The sequence below is a fragment of the Drosophila santomea genome, chromosome X (assembly GCF_016746245.2).
Source record: "Drosophila santomea strain STO CAGO 1482 chromosome X, Prin_Dsan_1.1, whole genome shotgun sequence".
In the NCBI taxonomy this organism is placed as follows: domain Eukaryota; kingdom Metazoa; phylum Arthropoda; class Insecta; order Diptera; family Drosophilidae; genus Drosophila; species Drosophila santomea.
The window spans coordinates 4450923-4477323 of NC_053021.2; the positions used below are offsets into that span (position 1 = coordinate 4450923).

Here is a 26401-nt window from a genome sequence, read left to right on the forward strand (position 1 = left end):
AACGCTTAAAATGGTAACAGCAAATGGCGGTTTTTCCAAAAAATGAAACACATAACAATAAAAATTGTGCGCCTCCTGGGGAATGGGTACATTACCACTGAGTCTTTGTGTTTTGTAATGCTCTGTTGTTACCCCTTTTATACTAAATTTTTTTTGTGGGGCTCAGCCGCAGCAACCCCTTGTCATTTGAGACACAATTTAAGTAAGCGTAAAACTGCAAATTGCTCTCGGACACAGAATCCAGTTGAGTTTTGCGGGAGTTCGGCGCAATAGTCTCCGGTTAATGCACTTGCCGATGCGGATGTGGATGTGGATGTGGATGTATGTGCGGATGCGGATGTGGACGTGAACGCAAGTGCGAGTGCGGATGTGGGGTGGATGCTGACGACATTGTCTCATTGTCACGCTTTGCCAGACTCTGCATAATAAGATGACAAGGAGGCCGGCAAGCAAACGACAAACAAGAAGCACCACCCAAACCAGCAACACACATCATGCTACACTGATAAAAAACAGAGACATATTGCTCGAATTAAACAATAAGAAAACCAAAAACACAAATACCAAACATTTGCAAATTCTTAAACTTTAAATATGGAAACAAAGTGACAATCATAAACCCTGCTTTCTTTTAAAACATTAGGAAATTGGTTACTTTTCAGTAATAATGCTCACATAGAAACCATATATTTTTGAAACAGTGTAGTCTTGAACTTCAAGCTGAAAGTTGCGCCAACATTAATGTTGCCAAGTCAACTTCCTTAGCCGAAAGTCAATTTATCATAATTTAAAATATATTTGCCTAAGCTAACCCAACCACCCCTGGCAATGCTGGCACCCAAGATTCCCCATTTTATGCTATTTTCCACCAGCAGTCAGCCGCATTAAAGCTACAACTCACGAACTCGGCCATCCAGATTCCAGCTCCAACTCCCCACTTGTCCGTCTCGTCTGGTAATCGTATTAGTTGCACATTTTATAGTCCTGACAGGGCGCCAGTTTCACCCCCAGGATTTTCTTCGTGCTGACATGGCCCGAACCCGAAAACCAGTATATCGGTGGGCCGGGCCGATTGAAATCCATGCTTAACATGTTGTAATTGCAGTCGTCGAGTGTCGTCTGCCTCGGCCAATCCATGAAGTTTTGGGATTAGTACAGCCCACAGTGAGTTTGGAGAGCAGTCTGAGTAATGGGTTGGGACTGATTCTATCAGTAGGGGCTGGTAGGATGATAAATATATAATTTAATAGAATTCCACTCTGAAAGAACCAAATTATCTTTTAAATAAACAATCTAAGAAAAACACTAGAGGAAACCATACAAAATATAAATAAATAACTAATGCCTAATTGAAATATAATTATTTAATGGCAAAATTTAAGAAACCTGGAAAACGTATCTTTAGAAACATTCGCTTCACGATTGCTGTATGGTTAAAACCCTTGGTTTAGCCACCCGCGCAACTTTCTTTCCAAAGGCGACCGTCATTAATCTTCCGCAAAAAAGCAACGAAAGGAGTAAACAAACTGAGCGAAAGATACCAAATACGGAAAGCATGAAATAAGAAACAAATAAATAAGAACAACAAGTAGGAGAAGCGCAAGGAACAACTGTTTTTTCCGGGAATAAACAAGCGGAGCAAACAAAAACGAAATAAATTTAAATCTTCTTTACAAGCAAAATCTAATAAAAATCCATTTCATTTGATGGCCAGCGGCGGGCAAAAAGGAAAAGCGACTGCTGCAGCAGTGGAAACAGCAGATGATGCGCCCAGAAAATGGATTACAGCAATTTGCTTTGTTGCACAAACAGCCGCTTCCAGCCCCCATTCCCCTCTTTCGTCCTTTTGTTCCCCAGGGATAAATATAAATGCTGACACCAAAAGTCTCCGCTTAGCTGCATTTATATGCAAGTGTTCGGTTCAACTCATACTCATACTCTATCTGGACCTAAAAATATGCTGTACAAAAAAGTTGATAGGCAACTGACGTATACTTAATAATACTCTAATTTATCCTCTTTTTTTTCAACGAAATTGTTTAGTCCCGGTTAATCAGGTCTTGAGGGTGGTGGCGTTTTAGTCTTCTTCTTGTTCTTGTATTGTTTTTCGTTCTACCATCGCTAGGCTATTGGGATGAGATTCTAGCATATCATTATATTTTTTCGATACCTCCTGAATCCTGTCTCCAATTTTTGGCACCTTCTTTTCGCTTTCTGACCATTTTCAGCCAAATTGTACCAAAAATACCAATCATAAATATTAAGCAATAGAACTAATTAAAACCCGAAGAGGTAAATTTATTATCTGCTCCGACTCCCTATCAGCAATAGACTCAATCAAAAACCCAAATAACAACAGCTTTTACCCAAACCGAATCAGATCCCTATTAACACAACATGCCCCTAAAATTAAAATAATGTGGATTCCTGGCCATTATGGAATAAAAGGAAATGAACTTGCCGATCAAGCTGCAAAATCAGCAAGCAATATGCCACTAATTGTCACCCCAAACATAAACAACACAGATATAAAAAGACATCTTAAAGCTGAACTTGCGAGAAAACATAAAGAAAACATTATAACCTGCAATCAATGGTACAAATCACTTAACATGAATAACACACACACCTGCGATTACCTTAAACAATCTCACCAAAACTGGACCAGACTCGACCAAATAAAAATAATACGACTTCGACTAGGACACACAAACATAACCCACCAACACTACCTAAATCCAAATCCAATAATAGTTTGCCCTTTTTGCCAAGGATATCTTTCAATAAGCCACATAATGAACTCATGTCCATCCCTTATACAAGCCATATTTAGCAACGCTAACCCCCTAGACCTTCTTAGCAAGCCCAACCCAGAAAACATACAAAAAATCATACGCTTCCTAAAAAATACAGAATTATACCACCAAATTAAAAAAAAATATATATATAGATGTACAACAACAAACACAGTAATCATTTAACCAATTAGCCATTAATTAGATTAAAAAAAAATAATAAATAAATAAAAATTGTAATCCAACATAGCCATAGGCCCTGCAGCCAGTGCTGTATTACTTAAGTTAGTTTAGTTTTGTAAACTGCTCTAACCATTATAATAATGATAATAATACCAATCGTAAATATTGAAATTTTTGCGAAAATCGATTTTCTGTGTTTTTGCGTAAATAATTATCAGTATTTTGATCACAGCATTCGAAATAGTGGTCCAAATATGGAATGTCACACATCGTTTAGTTCGTAATTAAATTTCCAATCGAACTGTGTTTTCAACAAAAATTTTTTTTATTTTCACATTTTTTGCAATTTTTGATAATGTTACCCCTTACAAAAAATGCGAAAATTGGCCAAAAATTATTTTAATAGAGTCGGTCAAAAAGTGATTTGGTTGATTTATTCCCATAAATTAAGCATTCTAAATTAAAATTTTTAAATTACAAAATTTAATTTATTTCAAATATTCTATTTTTATTAATCACTGTAACCTAAAGGTTGAAAACAGTATATATATAAAGATATTTAGTCTTGTGTGAAATGCTTTTCCTACCCAGTAACAGAGGGTTTTTCCATTTCAAATAAATATATTTTCAAATAAATCCGACAAATCAACGGATTGTCCAACTAGTAAACATATCCTGAACTACCAAACAAAGCTCGCTATCTGACTTTGGGACTGAGCATGTCACTTGGGAATTCTGGGACCACGCCACTGTCTTTGTCCTCGCAGTAGAACGCGAATTTCAGTCACTGGGCTAAGCAACTATCAATGGAGTTCCGAATTTACATAATCAAGAAATAATTATGCCACAGATGCAGGAACAGCAGGCAGTCAACCCAAGAGTGGATCTTCGGCGGAGACATGTCAAAAGTTGTGCCAGCCGCACATGTTGCCCCCCAAGACGCCACAAAGATGCCCCACCCAAGTACTGAAACCACCCAAATACAGGGTGGCATCAAGGACATAAACACACATACTAATGGAAAATTGACCCTCATCAGGAGCAGCAGCATGTGGTTACATCCTGCGTTCCGTTCCAGCCCACAAACGATGCCATTGTACATGACAATATGTGGCTGACCTCGTCGGGCCCGGTCCCCAAAAGCCCCCACTTCCACAATCCCCAATTTCCCATACCTCGTTTTGCCAGAAAACCCCACTCAAAGGTTTGGCTTTTAAAGTGATTGCTGAATGGACGGGGCAGCCACACACTCAGCCACGCAAAAAGTGCAGGCGATGCTCAAGTGAAAAGGCAGCCATAAACATGCAAACTCAATTAAAACGATTTCTCATTAAGGGCATTCAACGTCGCTGTCTCACTCATCGATACACTCGAACAGGCCCCCAACCCTACCGTTCAGAAATCCCCTCTGCAGATCACACTGTCCATGGGTGCACATAGAGAAAATAGCTAGTAACACCTAGAAAGTGAAACTATTGTGCTTATTGTGAGTTGGTATACACTTGTTGGCCAATTTTGTTTATTCATTTTATATATAACTCTTTTGACGACAAAATATTTAGTTTCTTCCATGTTTCACTGTGTACTCACCCTTGTCCACCACGGCCACTCGCCTTTCGGTCAGTCTGGGATCCAACCATTACCCCAGTTGATGTCAGATTTCGTTAATTATCGTTGGTAGAAGTCACCACCAAATCGGTTACGAGAGTTTGGGCGCTTATAAGGGGTTCTGGATCTACCACCAGGAGCCGAAACATTTATCCATCGCACATTGAAGGCCCCCAGGGCAAAGAATATAGCGAGCGCGACAAATCGAACGGATAATTTACATGACAGATTGGCTTAATTGTTTATAATGGTTATCGGAAAAACTGCAGAAAAGTTAAAAGGATGGTGTATTAGCTGCATATTCTTTTATATCTGCGGTCTTTTTTAGCCGAGTTATGATGAATACCACGTTTGGAAATATCATAGCTTTGTCAAAATTAATATTCGAACATTCGGTCTCATTTTGGTTAAGTAGCGAACAAAGAATTATAAAGTCATGGCTTCACTTAGCACTTCTTTCATAATTTATTTGTACAACATTCCGACTGCATCTCCATGCAGTCCATCTCCTAAGATAATCGACAACAATTTCGCGTTTCCGCCATTATTCCAGCATTTGGGAGTTTGGGAGTTTTGGATGCTTTGGTGTTGCGGCAAACTTGGAAATTTTATGCTTCAATTTCCGTTTCCGGTTTGAGGGGCCACCGAGTTTTGCTGGAGCTGGTTGGCAATTGAGCTGCCGAACAGACACACAGACAGACAGTCGGTGGGGGGAAATGTAGGTGGGGGTTTTCGGTAACAAAGCGATATCCGCCACATAAGCTGCCTGCTCGCGTACTCCTTATTTCCTTTATTTTTCCGCTTGTTTTTCTTTTATTGCCGAACTGAATTCAGAAATGGCGGGGGATTTCTACGGGGGAGGTGATATAGATATACCTGAACCGCACCATAAAGCTACATGTATGCCCCCACGCTCCCCTCGCATTCTTCTTCGCATAGCCCACAATGGGTTTTGTTTAGTTTTTACAACAGGCATTGCTGTCGACTTTAGTGACATTTGACATTTGATATGCCTTAATCAACTATAAAAGCTTGTCTCAGACGAAAGCCACGAGGGGTGGCTGCTTCTTTTTTTTTTTTGTGTTGTTGCTGTGTGTTTGGCTTTATTAGGGGCTAAAAGTTACGGGAGCCGCACATAAAAGTGATGCAACATGCAGCAACACGTGGCCATAAAATGGGAACAGGTTCCTAAGTAAATTACATATATCAACTATTCACGGAGCACGATGCGATTTTTAGTCACGTAAACGCTCAAGTACTTTGCTCGGGGTCTCGCCGTAATTTTTATGGGTAATCCAACTCAAAGAAATGTATTTAATACACATTTTTATTTCGCTGATCTGTAAAGTTAGCATTCAAACCATTTCGAGCTTTCTTTCCACTGCAAAACTTGATCAATTTTAATATTCACTTAAAAATATTCATGTATACATGTATATATGAGCAGAAATCTTGTCAGCTACTTCTTCCCATTCCGTTGCCTAAGCCGATTCCAATTTAATTGTAAAGTCGCCGCTAAGCTTCAATTAGCTAAACCCAAAGATGACAGGCGCTAAAAATAATTCCCAAAAGGCAAACACAAGTAAGCCAAACGAACGCTGAACACGAGAGAGAGCGAGTTGGAAAATTTTAATTATATTTGCAATTGCAATGCTATAAATTCAACAGCCCAACAACCACGGCCACCATCCTCCGCCCACCACAGGGAACGTGGCGACACCGAAATATGTGGCAAGTTATTTTAATATGCCACGAAAAAGTGTCGCAACTTCTCTTTCCGCCTTTGTGGGTGGATTGAGGCTAAGAAAAACCTTAAATTAAATTGCAATTTGTGGCTTAATTTATTTTTATCGCATACACAGTGGCGCATACAGATATAAGCGAAAGCGCCCAGACTTAGAGGCTCTTTTGCCGCGATAGACATACATACATACTGGATGGTGGGGAAGTCGGGCGGAAAATGGTTTCGAGGAGGTGGAAAAGGCGGCAGTGTTGCGATAGCTAAGCACCTGGGCTCTGCTGGGAGCAATGCTATTATTGGAATTTTAATTTCCCCATTTTAAAGCGCATCACTCGAGGACTGACTAAAGCCCATTTCCGCCCACAGATATCCAGATATACAGACACCCAGATATTCCGGTGCCCAGCCAAGCATTTCGCCCTACACAAATACAGTGCCTAACATGCACAGTGTTACACATACACGGGACAGTGTATGTATGTGTGATGCACTGGAAATAATTTGTTCATATATGGTGAATTGCTTATTTTTGATATACTCGTATACATACACCTTATTTCGCGTCAATTTCTGTATTTTTCTTTATTATTATTTGATTTTCACCATATTTTTACATAACTTTAAGCTTTGCTAAGTATTTGGGAAATGTGAAACTTGTATCTCAGGTGTATGTTGCGTGCACTGAGTGCTTCCTTTCGCTTAGTTTTTGCCGCACTGCGTTCCGGTCCTTTTTTGTTTTAGCCACCACCGCTGCCGTTTCTGGTTTTGGGTGTTTTCGGTGGGCAATTTCACGCGAAGTTTGCAGCGCATCAATCAAAGCTGACAGCCTCTTCTCTTTCACATATCTCCTGCAAAACCGACCGACCCCTCAAAACCAACCCACATCGTCTAGTCTCAAAACACCGTATTCCCAGAAAAAAAAATAGAAAATAGAAAATCAAAAACGATCCTGACGTTTAGTTAAGCGCCGTGAAAGGCCTTAACTGTGTATCGGATGTGTCCCATTTCCAGGGATGTAGCTTTTCCGCAACGGAAGACTGGTTAAGTTCGATATGAGTTTCGATTTCGGTTATGAATATATTATGGATAAAAACATTCCGTAAATGACATGAAATTTACAATTTACATGTAACATAATGAGTATTATTTTCACCAATTCTAATAAACTAAAAGTAACTTATGGAAATCCTAAAAATGCATATCATTCACCTGGTTATATCGCTGTACGATGGAGTCGTTTATATTCAGGTTCCAGGCTGGGTTCATCCGCATCCGTATGCATAATCGGCGGCTTCCGGTTACATCCTGCCACCGAAGGACATCCTCTCCCAAGTCGGATTCCGCCGGGGAAGTCCCACAGACACGGCGACACCTTTGTGGCATATCAAACGGAACTATGCGGAACGAACACGTGAAAATGCGTGGCACAAAGGATACACCGGTCCTGCTGAAAAAAAAGAAGAAAAAGTAACAACACAATGTCAGGGGACAATAACTTCATCCAGGATGAGAAAGAAGCTTCGAGGTGGCAGACATCAGAGAGCAGGGGTTGTATTTTGTAATTTGATCCGGGCGGTGGTTGTGGTTGTTCCTTTTGTTGTTTGGGGGCGATGGGTGGCGTAATAGGCGTAAACCGGAAGTTAAGTGTAATAATAATAATAAAGGTGTGTGTCTATACGTGTCTCCCTGCTTTCTTTCTGGGCCATTGTATACCGCCCCCAACAACAGATCTCATCCCCACCATTTTCGTCCCATTTCCGACTTTTCTACTTTGTATATATTTGGCCTTTAACTTTTTAAAGGCGAGAAGCTTCCAGACTTGGGACATGATTTCACAATTAAATTACAATAAATAAAATTTTTTTTGAACGCAAGTTTTGGGCTTACATATTTTGTTACATTTGCATATACGAAATATAAACTAATTGGCATTTCATTTTATTAAAAGAATTTTAAGGAAGAAAACTTAGATTCAAGCGGAAAGCATTTAATTATTATATAATGGATTGTATTTTTCAAATATGTAATAAGCTTTGCTCTGCCTGAAGAAAAGAATGCCTTCATTTGAAAATGCCATGTTTTTTTTAGTTTTTATTTTGTTTTCACTTTCTGACAGGTATGCAGTCAAAACGGAATCCCGCCTCTGACAGGGGAAAATTGAAACGCGGGGGAAAATGTGGGGAAAATTGAAAGAAAAGGTTTTTGGGGATGGCGAGAAATTTCTGTTTACGCTTTTTAATTTTTGCTTTATTGTGCGCAATTTATGTTCCAACCTGTACGAGTGTGTGAATAGCAGGAAAGCCGAGAAGAGCAATTTCATGGGGCACACGTCAGCCTTCGCATTCGCCTCACACCTTACACCTTTCCCCTTTTCACTTTTTACCTTTCACCTTAAAGCTTAAAACTTGGACCATTACCACTCCTTTCTCAAAAATGCTTGCCTTTGCCTAGGCTTTGTTCGTTCTGGATTTTATTTATTTGGATGCAGGACTCAGGCACTCAAAGAAAAATAAATGGCATAGCTCAGTTAGGCGGTTAAAATGCATTAAGGAATGCATCAGAAAGGTTTTGGATACCTAAATACCTTACAAAAATCATATATTGCCGAATGAAATTAGGAAAATTATAACAGTTCACTGTGACCGCAAGTGAAAAGCAAACGGGTAAATATGAAGCTCGAAATCTTTTTGTAACTTTTATGGAAAGGCCTATTTTAAAGGATGCTGATCAGCCCCAAAAATGAACCAACCACCACGCCTACTTCATAAAGCCTAGCACATCGTGCCTGACTCATCAAAGACCCATGTGCTGCAGCCCTTCAAAACCCAAAAATGAAATCCACAGCAAGAACATACAAAAAATTGAAACTCACAAGAAAAACACAAATTACGACCTATTTTTCGGGTTCTTTCCACGACACACAAAAAATGGGGAGTTTCTTGGGGATGAGCGAGTGTTCGCATAAGGAAAGTCTATAAAAATCCACAAACAAAATGTCATTTGCCTGGAACGTGCCTGGCATCTACTTATAAACTAAATTAAGGATAACGTTTGAAAAATTTGCACAAAATAAAATCTAGCCAAAACGATCCAGAGAATAGAATAGAACAGAACAGAACAGGACACGAGTCGCGGACACGATGTCCTGAATGCTTAAGTTGAAAATGTTTCTTACCCCAAAAAGTACAGGCACACACACATACATGTATATATTGTACTTGGAGAATGGGGAGACGGACCAAATAAGGGCGAAGAAAAGAAATAGAAGCTGAGTGAAATAGAAAATACACACAATAATTTAAATTGCTTTACAATGAAACCCTAAAATGTCAATAGAGCGGCGCGCTATTTGCTTTTCCTATTTATTCCGCCCACTCCCCAGCACACTTCTTGGTATGCAAAGTGCCGTCCTCGCAGCCCCAGTCCCCCTAGGAAACACCCCCCTCATTGACACTTTGTTGGCTTTTTCATTTCTACATTTTACTTGTCAGTGGACGCATTGAAATAAAGTGGATAATATCGAGAATAGAAGGGCAATAGCGTCTGAGCCAAGATCCACAAATACATGTCCACCATTTTTGTGCTTTTATGCTATTCAGCTATCGCTAAAATATTATTCTTTAAAGTGCCTTTCCATTTGATTTTACCAAATGAAGCATCTGGGTAGTCGGCATTTCGCACTCCCTCTAGGGCCAGATATCCATTTACACCCAAACATGCGAGCATTCCGCGTGCGGATATGTCTCCTGGCACACTTTTATTTTCCAATTTTTTGTAGCTGTTGGCTCGCTGCAAATCCGAAATCCAATTGCAAATGAGAGCGACCGCACAATGTCGGCACGTACACGTTGTGCTAAATATTTCAACACGATTCAACAAACTACTCACTTAGCTGGCTAAAAAGAAGTGTCTCCTCTGCACTCCGCCGTGTTCTACCAGTAGCCAGAGCCAGAACCAAAGCCAAAGCCAAAAAGCAAAGCACCGGGCATGACCCACAAGCATTTGCACTGCATTTAAAAAACATTTGCGGTTTTTACGCTTAATCATCGTCAGCGGGCGGTGGCTTACACACGGGGCGTGGTGTCTCTATATATCCCCAGCCGACATCATTTCCTAGCTTGGAATTCCCAGCACGCTTGTATATATTAATAAAAATGCATTAGTTCACATTTATTTTCGACATAAAACGTGTAAAAGTAAGCAAGCCAGTCAGCCATACAGACAGAGTTAGTCATAAAGTGGGGGAGTGGGGAAGGTGGATGGGGCAGACGGGCCAAAGGGATCCCGAGGGGCAGCTTGTAGAAGATTTCACTCACCTAGAGACAGCGGAAATGGAGCGGGAACGACCCAATGGACGGTGGTTGCACGGAGAGAAAATATCAAGCCGAATTGTTCGGAAATGGAACATCTTTCGCATGCTTCACACCAGATTAAATAAGATGTGGGAGAAATGAAAGTTTCAGAAGTTAGCTTCAATATTCTTTTTTTCTTTCTCTGTGACCTTTTACTCATTTAAAGCTCGGCGACTTTTCCTTTTATTTCAACGCTTGAAAGCAAAATAATGTACACGACAACACCAACCCCTGACACTCGCATTTCGAACCAAACCAAACCCACACCACCCACACCCCAGGACCAACCCATCCGAAATACCACGATTCCTCCGCAGACAACCAACCTGTGCACTTTCGCTCTCGGTGTGTCTCTATGCCGGTCGTAAATTTTAGATATTCGCAGCACGTGCAAATTATGTACAATAATAAAAGGCAACGGCGGAAAGAAGAATAATCCACAGCGAAAGTAAGACGAGAATGGGCGCAACTGCTGTGCGGAACTTGCAACTTGTACGGCCGTGCAACTTCCTCCTCCTCCTGCTCGTCGTCCCGCTCTCCGTCTCGCAAATGTCTGTCTGTCTGACTGACTGACAAGTACATAAAACATGTCTGCGCCCAACAGTCTGCTGCATTTTCAATGCCCAATGCACCGTGCTGGATATCGATTGTCTTGTTTCGCTACTGAAGTCTGGTGAAGAAAGGGTTTAGCCACCAACACAAACTGCCAACAAGTTTATATATACTGGGCTGAGTTTAGCAAAGAAGAGGCGATAAGAAAAGAAGATGAGTTTTGTGCACTTTTTTGAACATTTAAAAGTGCGGACAGGTGACCCAGAACAAGCCATAAGTTGGTCTGCACTCTTAAAAAGTAATATAAAACTCTAACCACTGGCATACGAAGTCGGACTTTACAGGGCTTACAAATTCGAATAAATAATTTAGTAACAAATATCAGCAATTCCATTTCTCAACCAAAATACAAGTTCTTCGGTTTCTCCAACCTTCTTACGAGGTCTTTTAAGTGGGCCATACCTTGTGCAAACCACTTTTGAGCAGAAGATTGACCACCCCGAATGGCCATTGCCGTATTGAGGTTCCTCAGGTGCCGACAATCATTGCACTGTTGTCGTTTTGGCAACCCAATGGCGTCCCCGAGGTGTTGCATAATATTTAACAGAGTAAAACCTACTGATGGTTATCATTAGCATGCCAAAATGATACTTTATCCACCACCCCCCCAGGAAAACTTTTCCCACATTTTGTGTCAACCCCGTGGGCTTTTTTTGTTTTGCTGTAAATTTTATAATTGCTTCAATATTTCGTTCTTCCGCAGTTGTCGTGCTGCGGCAGCGTTTTTTGTGTTTGCCACACGTTTCATAGCCATAACAAATTACTTAGGTCATCAATTATGAGGTGAGACACTCGCACCTCAAGCGCCGACATCGTTCTTGAATGGTTTTGTTTCTGTTTCTGGGCTCTGGGTTCTGGGTTGTCTGTTCTGGGTTCTGGGTTCTGTTTCTGGTTGTTGGTGATGCTTTTATTGCTTTCATTATGATTTCATGCGGCGTGAGGCACGTTCCGGATGGCTTTTCCCCCCTGAAAATTCCCCAATTTCCACCGGTTGACGACCATTTGTCTAACTTCAGAGGTTTAGGTATTTTGATGCTGCGCTCGTCTGTGGGTGGTCTTTGTTAATAATGTTATCTTTTATTTATAAAGCGTAACTTTTTGTTTTCGTTTTAACTTTTTCTTTATGGCGTGGGGAAAATGTAATTGCATTTGGTGTTTGAATAAAGTGCGTAATAATTTGAATTTTCCAAACATTTATTTATAATCTTATGAACTGATTCTTTAAATCCCCCATTTTCACCACAATATTTGAAAAACGCTTTAAAATTATTGATTCAATTTTTATATTATATTTTAAATAAATTAAACAACCTTTGCTTAGAAAGTACAAAAAATAAATAAATGCCCAAAGGCAGTGAGGCTGGCAGAGCCACGCATAACAAGATTGAATACCTGTGCAGCCGGTGGTTTTGGTGGTTCCCTCGGTTTCGGGAGTGGTGGTGCACTGTTACTGATTTAGGGCTTGTAGACGAAGGCACCACCGCAGTTCTTGTAGCACAAGTAGCTGGGACGAGTGCGCCACTTGCGGCAGTATCTGCGATAGCAGTTGTTGGGACTGGGCGACGGTGGGCGGTTGGTAGGTGGCTGATCGGTGGGTGGCCTGTTGGTGGGTGGCTCATTGGTAGGAGGTTGATTGGTGGGAGGCTGATTTGTGGGAGGCTGATTGGTGGGAGGCTGATTGGTAGGAGGCTGATTTGTGGGAGGCGGATTAGTGGGCGGCCCATAGGTGGGGCGCTCAGTTGGGGCCTGAGTAGATGGCTCAGTTGGACGCTGAGTAGGTGGCTCAGTTGGACGCTGAGTAGGTGGCTGAGTAGGTGGCTGAGTGGGAGGCTGCGTTGGCGGCTCAGTAGGTGGCTGAGTGGGTGGACTTGTAATGGGTGTGACTGTCGTGGTGCCGCTGCAGTCATTGGCCACAGTGGTGATCAAGTGACTCAGCAAATCAACCACAAGCAACACGCTCAAATCCACATCAACCAGTTGAACCACATCGTTGTTATTGCCAATGATCTCGGTGTTAGGTCCAGCTAAAATGATGTATAATCAATTAATAAGTGATCACCGATCAGCAAGTGTATCTTCACTTACAGTTAATCTGGTTGCAAACACCTCCACTTCCTCGGATTATGTTGAGAACGTCGAGGAAAGCCAACACCCACAGATCAACGTTGATCAGCTTCACAATACGATTATTATCACCAATAACCACAGTCTTGGGACCCTCTACAAGAGTAACAATACGTATTCATTAAATGAGGTTTCAAATGCGGACTAAAAACCAATTAAACTTACTGTTGGCTGAGTTTCCGATTAGTCCTGTCACTCCCAAAAGGTTAGTTATGCTGCTCAAGATGGGAATGTCAGCAAGGACCAATCCATTGACATCCACCAATCGTACGATGTTGTTATTGTTGCCAGTGATTAATGTATTAGGACCGCTGCTGGCACTGTTGCCAATTACGGAGAAGGAACCGTTTGAGGTGGAACTGCCACCACCCAAAAGATTGGTAACGCCGCCTAGAGGACTTGAGGAACTTGAAGAACCGCCAGTCACACCACCAAGAACTCCGCCAACGGTGCCAAGCAGATTGCCAACAACAGGCTCCACTGTCTCCACGACACCTCCAAGAACGGGCCCCACGGTTTTAACGACGCCGCCGACAACTCCACCAACAGCGGGTACCACGCCGCCAACGACATTGCCAAGGAGACCTCCGAGAAGGCCATCAGAAGAGGATCCTGAGCCTCCTGTGAGACCACTTAGTCCACCCAAAGCTCCCGAAGAGGAGGATCCGCTTCCAGAAGATCCACTGCTAGATCCGCCACTGGAAGATCCACCGGCATTGGTGATGCTGCTGATCGCCGAAACAGCCGCCAAAACGGGAGCATTGACGTCTACAGCCTTCACAATATTATTGTTATTACCTCTAATACGTACATTGGATTTTTCTAAAACATAGGATAGCTATTAACTAGTACACAACCTATTTAAAGGGAGTCTACTTACGATTCAGATTATTTGCAAAGCCAGCTCCAGTTATTTGGCTAAGGACCGGGGCATTTGCCAACACATCAACGTTGGCATCAACGACCTTGGAAATTTGGTTGTTATTTCCAACAATATCAACGCTGGGGTCGACTATTTTATAATTGTATAAATATTTTAAGTACATAAGTAAATTTCTAAGGGCAAAATAAACTCGTCAGCTTACTGTTAGCATTATTTCCCACTGAGGCGCCTGAGGAGCCACTTGAAGACCCATTCGAAGAACCAGTTGAAGTAGTGCCCGAAGAACCAGAAGATGAACCAGTAGAAGAACCAGAGGAAGAACCAGTCGATGAACCAGTGGAAGAGCCCTGATTTATGATACTCAAAACCGGAGCGGCCAAGGAGATCGGCAGACCAAGATCAAGTAGTTTGAAAAGGAAATTCTTATTTCCATTTATGGTATCGCCTTTAACTAAAATTAAAATAGATATAATGCAATCGTATGAGTAAGAAAGTATAACAACAATTAGGAATATATAGAAGATGAAATATGAATTCAATATATAGCTCACCATTCACATTGTTGCCAATTACGGACGAGCCGGAAGAACTAGCTGTGCCAGAGGAAGAAGTTGTGGAACCCGAACCCGAAGAGCCCGTAGAGCCCGACGTTGAAGACCCAGAAGATCCCGAACTACTAGATGGACTCGAAGAGGAGGAACTGGAACTTCCACTGTTGATCGAAGACAAAATCGGAGCACTAAGTAAAACCGGAATTCTAGCGCCCACCAAGCTGTTAATAGTGTTTCCCGTTCCGTTGATCGCCACATTAGATCCCTCTGCAAAAAAATGATTTTTTAATATTTAAATAGAGAAATATAGACTTAATCACTACTTACGTTTCAGAATGTTGCCGGTGAAACCAGATCCGTTAATATCACTCACCACAGGGATAGAAGCTGCAACTGGCGCATTGGCGGTAATGAGCTCATTAATAGAGTTGGAATTCCCAATGGCTTGAACTGATGGTGCCACTAAAAAAGTATACAATTCTATAAATGTGCCTATTGGGGAAAATGAGGCAAACTCACAGTTGAAATTATTACCCACGCCCGATGAGCTTGAACTTCCACTGTTTATTTGGGACAAAATAGGAGCACTCGCAAGAATGGGAAGTTTTGCACCCACTAGGCGGTTCAAATTGTTTTTATCTCCATTAAAGACTACATCAGATCCCTCTAAAATATTAAAAGTATAAAAGTTTATGTTTGATCGGAAGTGTGCATTAATAAAATCATTACTAACGGTTGAGAGTGTTGCCGGTAAAACTGGAACCCTCAATATCTGAGATCACAGGGATATTAGCTTCAACGGGCACATTGGCAAGAATAAGATCATTGATTGTATTCAGATTGCCAATTTCCTGCACTGAAGGCGCCACTATAAATAAAAATAAAGTTAATAATTCCGTTTATAGAATATATTCCATAAACTTACGGTTTAAGTCGTTACCAACGCCAGAATCCACTGCAAAAATGAAATAAAAATGTTAGGGATGTGTTCAAAAAGGAAAATGGGAAAACCAGATCTTCTTTAAAAGTAAAAATCTTCGTATTTTACTTACAAATGGCACGCTTGGCCGCTGTCTTTTGGTCAAACTTAGACTTCAAATCGGGAAGATCGCCACCATTGATGCTGTTGAGCGCTGCGGCATTATTAAGTTCATCGGTAGTGGAGTTGACAATAGTGCGATCAAGGGCGGTCATCAGGCCCATAAGCACCACTTTGTCCACGCCCATTGCCAGCAGACGGACGATCCAGCTTTCTGGGGCGGCAGAGCACAACCCACTGGTCTTACCCTCCGCAACGGTCGATAGACTGTCCAAAAGTGATACGGAAAGCATGCTGAAAGCGTTCACTTGCAACAAGCTGACGCTATCGGGACCCACTGAAACGATACAAAATTCATCGAATAGGTTAGAAAGCAGTATATAAGATATTGAACATACTAATACCAATTCTGGCGCTGGTGGACAAATACTTACTCTCTCGCAAATTCCTGATGATTTTGTGTGCCTCGCCGCTCGAGGCTCCGCACACCTGCAGCAGAGTATTAAGGATGGTGGACAGTTCGTTGATGTTGCGTGCCTGCATGAATTCTAGCACCGAGTTGCGGTCGTCCTTGATCACGCCCACCCGGCGGGCGGTGCGAAGACCCGAGCCCTCCGCCTGCTGATGATCATCCTGAGCGATCTTGTTCTGCTGCTTTTGGCGCAAGTGGGTGGTCTTAATCACTTGGCTCACCTCACCATTAGCGCATTCGATGCCGTTAAAGAAGCACAGGGCCAAAAACGATTTGAGTGTTAAGGTCAGGCTGTTGCGGTCCTGTGACTGATCGATGTCCTGGATGATCCTTTCACAAGTGGCGTTATCACGAGCTCCGATCAAGATGTCAATGATTACATCCATGCCAATCTGCAGGAGCACATTGTTTCCCTTCGTATCCTTGACCGCCTCGTTGCGCAGCGATTTCATGGTGGATTCCTGGAAGGAGGTCAAGTTGGCACCCCGTGCCTGCATACTGGCCAAAAGCAAATCGGCCAGATCCTTGGAAGCCAATCGTCCAATGTTTGTCACTCGTTGAGTCCTCAGGGTCGTAGTTTCGGTACTTGTGGGTAGATCCGTGGTTCCATTGCTAGCTCCCGTTTCCAGGAGCAGTGAGGCCAGTGGGGTCGATGAAAATCCAACTGGGGATCGCTTCGTGGGCTTGGCATCGTGGGGCACCAGGAAGCAGGTGGAGAGGATTAGGAACAAATGAAGGCGCCACATTTCGATGGTTGTTGCCACTAACTTGAGTTGATGATGATTGATAGATTTCGCTGCTCTTCCCAGCTCTTTTATACGGCTTTTGCCAGCTTATCGCCATCAAGCCCAGCGAGATAATCTCACTGGCATGCTGTAAAACGTGCCTTCCCAACATCAATATCGTTGTCGATAAACTTGCAGAATTCTTTCGGCATGCCCGGCACCGATCTTCTTATCTTTTGCGGCCAATGAGTGGGTGCTGATCAGTTGGATGGAACTTGAGGAAATCGGGTTTAAAGCGTTGTGCTAGCAAGATTACCATCGATTTTGATTTGGACCTCTGATCGCTCGGGTTGTAAGCTTAAATCAGTCAGCTGTTACATTAATCCAAGGCAGCTTCATTGTAGATCTCCTAGAAGAAAATGTTTAAAAAGGTAAATACTGAATCAAAGCTCCAACATAATTTATATTATTTTTTGTCATAACTTTCAATTGTTTTAGTGTTTCACTTTATAAAACAATAAACTAAACTCTATAACTTAATAAGCGTATTGACACTCATTTCTCGAGACTAAACTTGGTTTACTATGTGTTCATTCATAGCTTTATGTTTTTCATTGAGCAGAAAAACCACAAAAGTACTGAGATTAATTCCAGCAAATATCTTCAAAGAATGTTTTGAACCCGTGTTATGTTGTTAGATTAGCCAGTGACCCAGCTGGCCGAATATCCAAAGAACTATCATCTTTTTTGGGTGTTTCAGCACGTAATCCAAGCTGCCTCAAAATTTCCGCATAGCGATACCCAGTAGTATAAATGCTTAAAAGCTGACAGCAAATTTGTGCAGTGCGTAAAGAACCTAGAACAATTAACTTGATCGAAATGACTGCCTTTAATCAGGATCATACCTTCGTGCTTCTATTGGTCGTTGCCCTCGTGGGAAGTAGTTGTATTTTGGAATTTTCCGATGCCCAAACCTTCACTGCCGAGGATCGTAGCTCTATACAGAAATTCATGGATTCTTTGTTGAATTTCCTGGAACTGGAAATAAGTAATATAACTACCACATTGCCACCGAATTCAAATACCACTACCTTGGTGACCACTTCTTCGGAACCTGGAACTTCCACAGAAGTGACAACAGAAGCTTTGAAAACATCCACTAATTCCACCACACCCAGTTTGCTTTCTACAACGAAGGATAGCGAAAATACAACCGCATCCACAACCACAAGCACCGAAACAAATCCAACTACTATGAGGCGCAGGATTTGTTTCAAGCGTTTCTGTTACAAGTTTAGCAACGACAAGGGTTACATAGTATAGATGGAATAAACTAATGGATACAAAAGAGGTTTACTTTTTTATTTCTTGAAATTTTTCTTCTACTCTTCGGTTGTATTCAATATCCATATTTTATCCAAAGGCCACTGTACAAATTGAAGTCAATAATGTACGAATCAATTAGTAACGTTGATGTCCTTGTGGTATTCGGGCATAAAATATGTGATTGAAGGACTATTATTGTTTTAGCTGTAAGTCAAAATGCCTGCAGAGTTTGGAAAAGTATTTACGTTCGTGTGTTTTTTGATGTATGGAATAAGGAAATGTTTCGCCTTTTTGTTCAAAAGTTGAAGTCTCCTTGGCCCCCAGAGGCCTTAACAAATTATTTCAATTAAAAGTTTTTGAGCAAAGAACTTAATGCCAACACAAGTTGGGGCGTTTATGTGCGCAAATCTTAATTGTGCCAAAAACACAGGCTATAAATTCAGTATCTCAACCAGCGATTGTGCATATGTAAGTATATGTGTATGTATGTACATATGTATATATTTATATGGACCAAACTAACAGCGAAAGCCTATTGGCAGAAGCTTTGTGGCTTTTCATTGAGTCATAAACAAATGGAATTTAATTCGTGCAAAGATTTACTTGAATTTGTTGTGCAAATAGTTGAATGTGAATGATGTCAACGATGTGCCGCAGCATCCACAATCCCCTTCTCCATTTTAATATTTGTGGCAGTGACAGTGGTCATACGAACTTGTCATATGAAATCCGCATATATGTATGCCTGACTGTTGCGCTCTTTCCACGTCAGAGCTGACAGTTGGTTGTAACTCCTGGAAAATAGCTAGCTCAGGCACTTCCTCCAGTAGGTCGAAATCACATTATTGATATACTCTGCTGCCACATAAAATCACTGCACCACTCACTCACAATTAGTATTTTTTAAAAAATATCGCAAAAGTTGTTTGCTTACGTAGAACTTTTGAGAAGCGCAGAGAAGGGCACATATATTTTGGTATTATTAAGTATTAAGTATTGTTTATTATTATTTATTTCCTTTTAATACTTTCAGCTATCTTACTTATAACTTTATAATTTCACTTTGAATGCCAACTAGAGCAATAGAAATAGAACAGATTAAATTAATATTAAATATATTTAATAATAAAAAATTGATTGTCAACAAACACCCGGGTGTTGATACACCCTCTGTTTAGCGGGTGCACTTAGAGTGGTGGCTTGCTGCAGTTCTCTGGGGGGGTTTCCTTTGGCTATCCTGTGAACTTTCTTGTTGGCTTCATAGCGCCACGTGCCAGTGTCATTTAATTACTGACTATATTGTTATTATTATTTACCCCCATATGCAGCCTTATATATAAATGTATGCGTGTCAACAACTTAACGAAGTTATCACACACAAAGCGAAGGAGTCATAGAGGGAAAAGTGTGGGAAAGAGAGGTGGGGACACACGCACACCATGGCAGCGGATTATGCGACCGCCGCACTATGGGGCGAACGACCACTTTTTGTGGAATTAATTAATAACTCGAGAACGAAGCAACATATTTAAGTTCTGTTTTTTGATTTATGTTCATGATAGAAATAGTAATATATTTGAGGAAAAATAAGCGTGGTCTTCAAACAAAAAAAAACAACCCACACTTTTTTTCAGTGTACAAAAAACATTTTTTGTTCGAAAAAATTTAAAATATAATCTTAAATTAAACCAATAAAGTAAGAAATGGGGGTTGCTTACCTTGTTTTTAAAAAATATCGAAGTTTTACTTCTTGCTTCACAGCTTTTATTCTTAAAAATAGCATAAATATGTTTAAAAACTAATGTTTCCCAAAAAACATAAAATTCAAGGAACTAGAACTTTATTGTAATAAATATATTTATGTTTCACACCTATTGTTAATCGTCATACACGAATTGAAGCTTTAAAACCACTTTGAGGTTAGACCCTTAAAAGTTAAATTTTGGAGAAAGTGTGCATTTATACTAATAGCATATACTAATAATTGATAACTCTACAACATATAACAGGTTTTAGAGCCGGAGTGAGCCAGACTCACTTTGTAGCTCTATTTAAAAATTAGAATACACTACAAAAGTTGTGTTTTATTAGGGTTAGAATTTACTGAAGATTATTGGGACACCACAGTTCATTTAAACATTCCAAGATCACAAACACATATTGAAACCCACAAGGATTCGACTGCATGTTATAAGTAACACTTTTGATAATTGTTTATGCACTTTTTGTCACTTCAAACTTGTAAGATTTTTTAGCGATAAACAAAAATTCGGTTATCGGTGTGCCAGCGCAAACGAAACAGCTGACTGAACAGCTGTTCACTGAACAGTGGCGCCCTCTTTTAAAATTTCAAGTACGTAACATGATAGATTGATGTTTTTTGAATACATTTCAATTTAAAAAAAATTTATTTAACGACTTTTAAAAAATGGGTTTTTTCCACATAAGGTGGTCGTTCGCCCCATAGTGCGCCGCGTGAAGTACTTTAAATTAGTTTCGTTGCATAAACAAGAAGCAACAGTCTCTACCAAAATGTTGCCAGTTTGGCTATTTTAGATATATTATTTCCCTTAAAGATGTGCCAGCATTTTTAAAGAAGTTCATACTTTTAATCAAGTTATTATGGAGTTATTTATGAGAGTAGTATTTCAGTTAGACTATATATTATAAGAAATTCATTGCTTATGTGCGCAATTTGAAAGATTTTGTTGACAATAATGAGAGCTAAAAGCCATGCACTGTTTTAAATTCAAAACAATATGCTTAACCATTCTGCCAGGATCACGGAGAGAAAAACGAATAGCAGTTTGACTACTTTCGACAGTTTCGTTGACATCACTGTGCCTGATGGGATGGATAAGGGTTGGCTGGTGGGCGGCATACATATATACATACATATATACATATATATGGTATAAAATGGCTACAGATAGATGGCTGGACGGATAGAGACGCCTGTCCGCAGCTTTCAAGACAATTCACGCGATGAGCTTATCAAGCGTCAGCCATCAACCACCATTCCGATTCCCATTTTCCAGACCCCTCGTGATTCCCGTTTGTTTGAGTCAGTTTTTAGGCAAAAAAACATATCCAATTACAATTTAATTAAGCTGATTTGAATGCGGCTGTGTCACGTTAGTTAAAAGCAAACACCACAAGTGAAAACGGAAACAGATGGAGCGATACTGCAGATGGAACTACAAACTATAAATTTGCAATTGAAAGCAATCGAATACGTAAATGGAATCTGTTTGTTGTTGCCTGCTTTTGGGCCTCCTTTTTCCCGAAAGGCAGTTTGAAATTATTTATTGCATACTCACGGGCGGCAGTTTGGGAACAGATTGGCTGGGAACGGATTTTAACGGATAATTTCGATTTTAATTGCAATAAATTTAGGCATTTTTCTCACTTACATACTACCAATTGATTTGCATTTATAATGGGGCACTAGTTACATTTTCCAGCTCTCCACGTGTTCTCCCCCAATTTTTAAAGGGGTTGGCACGCGCTGCGACGACACTTGACCCACCGAGTGACCCTCTGGATTATCGATGAAAGTGTGGTTCTGGTTTGCAATTTCACAGGCTGAGCACGCTCCACGTTGACCCACTCCATTGCAGACTAGTCAACTCCTTTGTTCCAACGGGGGTTGTCATATCGGAGGGGCCAGGGGTCAACGGGGGTTGTCATATCGGAGGGGCCAGGGGTCAACGGGGGTTGGCCAACGATGGTAACTGTACTCTTCCCGCAACTTTGTCGGCCTCAAGTCGTTCGCTCTCGAGACAGTTTGCGTTTCTGGTCTACGGCACTGACAATGGACCACTTCACACAAAAACGCCCGCCCGAAAAATTGCGTAATGAGCATCTAAAGCAATGTGATATATGTACATACATACATGGTAAGAAAAAAATATAATATTCAGCCAAATTGAACATTTTAGATCTAAATTATTAAATAATTATAATATGCTTATATCAATATCATATATTCAAAATCTGCTGATTTGATTTTGGTCCTTTTGTTCTGCATTAAAATTAAAAGCACCAGAAGTGCGAAAAGACAAGACTATCGAAAGACTTAGACACAAAACCCAGTTCCAATTTGGCCCGATTAAAAATGCATGCTAATCGCATTAGGGCAATTGGCGATGATGCAATAACCGTGTAACAAGTGCATTATCGTATCGACCCTGAGGATATGTAAGGACTTATAAGGCGGGGTGGCGGATTACAAGCTGCCAATCCACTTGCCAGATGGTTCATTGTTCGGGGGTTGCCTGTGTTTCCCTTTTTATTTTACTTTTTAGTTTCTACCATCAAGTCCATTGTCCCGCACACGTTCTTGTGTGAAACCTAATCCGCTCAGAGCACAAGTGAGCGATGAGCTAAGGGACAATAAGTGATCCTGAAAACAGATCATGACGGATGACGACATGGCAATATGGTACACAATTTTATTGGGACTTAATGATAACAAACAACTTGTGAAAAATTCAGTATCCAGAGCTCCACAATGTAAATATTATCGCACCTACTGGGTGTTATCATTAGAAGATGTATTGTGGTCGCTCTCGTGGTCGTTTTCTAATTCATTCTCCTCAAAAATGGATTCATCCCATTCAGCTATAAGTATCACGTCATATTCGATCATTAGGCGAGAGACCTCCTCCTCGAAATCGAATTTTTCGGGGATTATATCCTTTGCGTCCTCCTGCATTTTCTTACTATGAAAAGTTAATAGTACGCCTTATAAAGTATTTAAATGTACGAGTTTTTTGATGCTTACAAATTTTAAAATATATCAGAATCGCTGGGCAAAATAAAGATTATAATTTTGGAATATCTCAATTTTGACAAATTACGCAAAGACCTACATGATGTCTATAAGCGTTAAATTGATAAGCCTGAGAGCATAACATTTAATATTTTGAAATAAACGATTTCTATTGTAAATACATTAATTCAGCTTTGAGCTGAAGTTTTCTGAACCCCTTGACTACTTTCTTTGTTTCACCATGTCTGGTCCCACCATTTAAATATACACATATAAACATCGCTATATCCGATTATCGGAAACGGAAGAGTCTAGGGCAAACAGTGCCGTGTCTGGTGTTTCGTTTCTGACTCTGGTTTTGGTTCTGGTTGCCCGGATTCCTGGTTCTGGCTGTGGATTTCCGCCTGTAATGTGTGGTGTTTTGCCGAAGCAAATATGAGCTCGATGTGCAACTGCGTCTTACATAATCACACGGCGCACGGCGGCCTTTGTTTCGCCTTTGTTGGTTTTATGGCCGTTGCGGGCACAAAGGAAAAGCCGACGAAACCGAACCCCGAAAAACCCCCACAAGGAAAAAAAAAGTAACCGTAGACAAAGCGTCGAAGAAATTCGCTAGAAAATGCCACGCGGTAATGACAAATATTGACATTTCCTTTCTACCCGGATCTCTAAGAGCGAAACCCTAAACCGAATTCCGAAATAAAGGCCACGCTTTCATCGATAAATAGCGCACAAGACTCCCCGCCTAGATTAGCGGTTGGAATTGGATGGTAACGCAGGTTCCTATGCCCAAAAAAGCGATCCGATTACGTTCGCACGGTTCTTGTTCTCATTTTACGGCGTGGCATGGATCTCTAGTTTCCCAATTTCGGGCCTGGTCAGATAGTTACTGGCTAGATAATAAAACTATGCTGGTACTTTCCTCTGATGAGTAATAAAGTACACAATTTGCTACGATCTAATCGAAATTTTCCGATTAATTGACCATTAGATATTTAAAAGTAAAGAGGCTCGGCTGATTTTTGATATTTCTGGGAACGTTGAAATACTGTTTTTGGTTTGATAAAAATAATTGTTTAGTGAATTGTGATGTAGGAAATATTTTACAATTAAGCCACAAATTATTCATGTTCTACAGGAACTTTTTTGAAAAATTAAGCATGATGAAAAAATTCCTGAAAGCTGTTCTTCTTATGCCACACAAAACTTAACTTCAGCCTGTATGGAGGTGGCCATTGTCCTGCCACTCAAGAAGTAAAAAAAGGTAGCCAGGTTGCTCGGCTAAAATCCTATCTCATTGACCGCAACAAAGCATCCTTCCGAGACAGCCCAGACCCAGCGACGCCTTTTCCAACCAAAAGCTAATAATTAAGGCTAAAAAAAACGGCCCCCGCAGACGCCGTATGTATACCCAGTAACTCTCAAGGGCAAAGGGTATACTCAAAAAATACATAATTTAAATTTAAATATTAATATTGATAAATGGAATAATAACATTAAAAGGAAATTTAGAATATATTTTTGTTGGAATTGTCATTATATTTGAAACATTCTTTAATATAATAAAGTACTCATTTTGCCCGGAGTATCCTGGAGATGGAATTTAGCCGCGCCTTTTTTTCGTCCTTTTTTTCTGCGATGAGCAGGGCTCAGTAATGCGTTAAATGGCAACGCATTATCCACACATTCCTCGCACGGGTGAGAAGCCCTAAATTTGCACAGCTCCCGGAAATGTTGGCGTGGGAATTATTTTGTTACATTTTTTGTGTTCGCATACCGCCTATAGCCATATAACAATACATGCATGTAGATACATACATACATATATACAGTCACGTGGATATATATATAGCTTCAAAGTACCGTTGTTGGACCGCACCACATGCAGACATACTTTGTGTTTGACCACATGGCGTAATGAGTGCCCGGAAAAGGACAAACGAGCCGAAGGACTCAGGTGGGTTTCCCGCCAGGAGGTGCGGGTGTTTGGCAGGATGTCTGTGGTCAGGATACGGCGATTGCCCCACCCAATTCGCCGCAGTAGGTGTAAATTTCGAATGTTATTTGCCCTTCTGCCAACTGTACTGAGAAAAATAATCGTGCAATTGAGAATACCATAGGCTGGATAATTGCCTAGAAACCGAGTTTTTGATTGATGGTCTAGAATTTCATAAAAAAAAGTTGAACCAAGATCTATCGTAAAGTATGAAATATATTGGGCCATTTCCTAAAACAAATACTAAATACTAAAAAAAGGGAAATATACTTTTGTTATATTCCGAAGTCTTAAAAGCACGGTCCCAATAAATATTTAATGTATTTGGCTAGAAATTCTTAATTTAAGGTCTCTTTATAGAAAATATATGTATTCTCGGGAAACTAAACTAAAGAGGATATGTGGATGATGAGGAGCACGCGACATGGAAGAAGAGAAACAAAAAACCAGGAGTTTGAGAATGGGCCGTTTGTCCTTTTTTTTGTTTGGTTTGTTTGGTCCTTTGGTGGCGTCTCGGATGTCCTGCTCACGTTGCAAGCGCGGCAAACAAAACACAGCGAAACAAAACGAAAGTCTCTCTGGATTAGTGGACATATCCGGGGTCCTCATTTGCCCTCGAAAGTTAATTAAGGGTTTCACAATCTATGCGGAAAATGTCAACGCAACGAGGAAAAGTGAAATTGGGTCTGCCCCCGGTGCCCGGTGCATTGGACTACAAATGAGTTTGAGTTTGAGTTTCCAGGCTCCATACTCACCTATATATATAGTACAAGTACATACATACGAGTATATTTTTGTTCACCACCCGCGGTGGTGGGATCATAATTAGCTGCGGCCGACGCTAATTGTCCTTTCCACACCCCTTTGTTCATTGTTCCCAAATTCCTGGTTTCGAATCCGGTCTTTCGGTTTTCAGTCTGTTTTGAATGCACAATTTCGGAGGATTATGCCCCGTGACGTTTTGGCTCAGATTGACTATCGCTAGGTGATTTGATTGCTGGCTTCCGCCATTTGCACTAAGATTTCAGGAATCTAAACACGGCAATAAATTTATTTTGTTAGTGCCCCTTTAAAGTGTACAGAGTAAATATTTCAAAATTTTACATCTATTATCATTAAATCTAACACAAAACTGTCAAATATAAATTTATTTTTATGAAAATGACACTATTTTGTATGTTCCTTAAGTATTATTTATTTTATTTTAAGTATCTGACCTT

The 26401-nt window shown here is 40.6% G+C and overlaps 3 protein-coding genes across 3 annotated transcripts; 1 reads left to right on the forward strand and 2 right to left on the reverse strand.

Moving 5' to 3' along the window:
* Positions 1-12557: 12557 nt before the first annotated feature.
* On the reverse strand, positions 12558-17156 carry LOC120456709 (serine-rich adhesin for platelets). The gene is made up of 12 exons (XM_039643683.2): positions 16323-17156; positions 15902-16225; positions 15775-15804; positions 15583-15717; positions 15369-15515; positions 15177-15311; positions 14850-15116; positions 14501-14749; positions 14296-14427; positions 13581-14237; positions 13377-13511; positions 12558-13315 (listed from the first exon to the last, which is right to left on the reverse strand). The coding sequence occupies exons 1-12, from the start codon at positions 17104-17106 to the stop codon at positions 12747-12749; spliced, it is 3564 nt and encodes a 1187-aa protein (XP_039499617.1). The 5' UTR covers positions 17107-17156; the 3' UTR covers positions 12558-12746.
* A 743-nt stretch (positions 17157-17899) lies between these two features.
* LOC120456095 (A-agglutinin anchorage subunit) lies at positions 17900-18430 on the forward strand. Its single transcript, XM_039642691.2, has one exon. It carries the CDS (start codon positions 17965-17967, stop codon positions 18406-18408), a length of 444 nt encoding a protein of 147 aa, XP_039498625.1. The 5' UTR covers positions 17900-17964; the 3' UTR covers positions 18409-18430.
* A 4402-nt stretch (positions 18431-22832) lies between these two features.
* LOC120456438 lies at positions 22833-23325 on the reverse strand. The gene is made up of 2 exons (XM_039643271.1): positions 23198-23325; positions 22833-23135 (listed from the first exon to the last, which is right to left on the reverse strand). Exon 2 carries the CDS (start codon positions 23126-23128, stop codon positions 22943-22945), a length of 186 nt encoding a protein of 61 aa, XP_039499205.1. The 5' UTR covers positions 23129-23135; positions 23198-23325; the 3' UTR covers positions 22833-22942.
* Positions 23326-26401: the final 3076 nt, after the last annotated feature.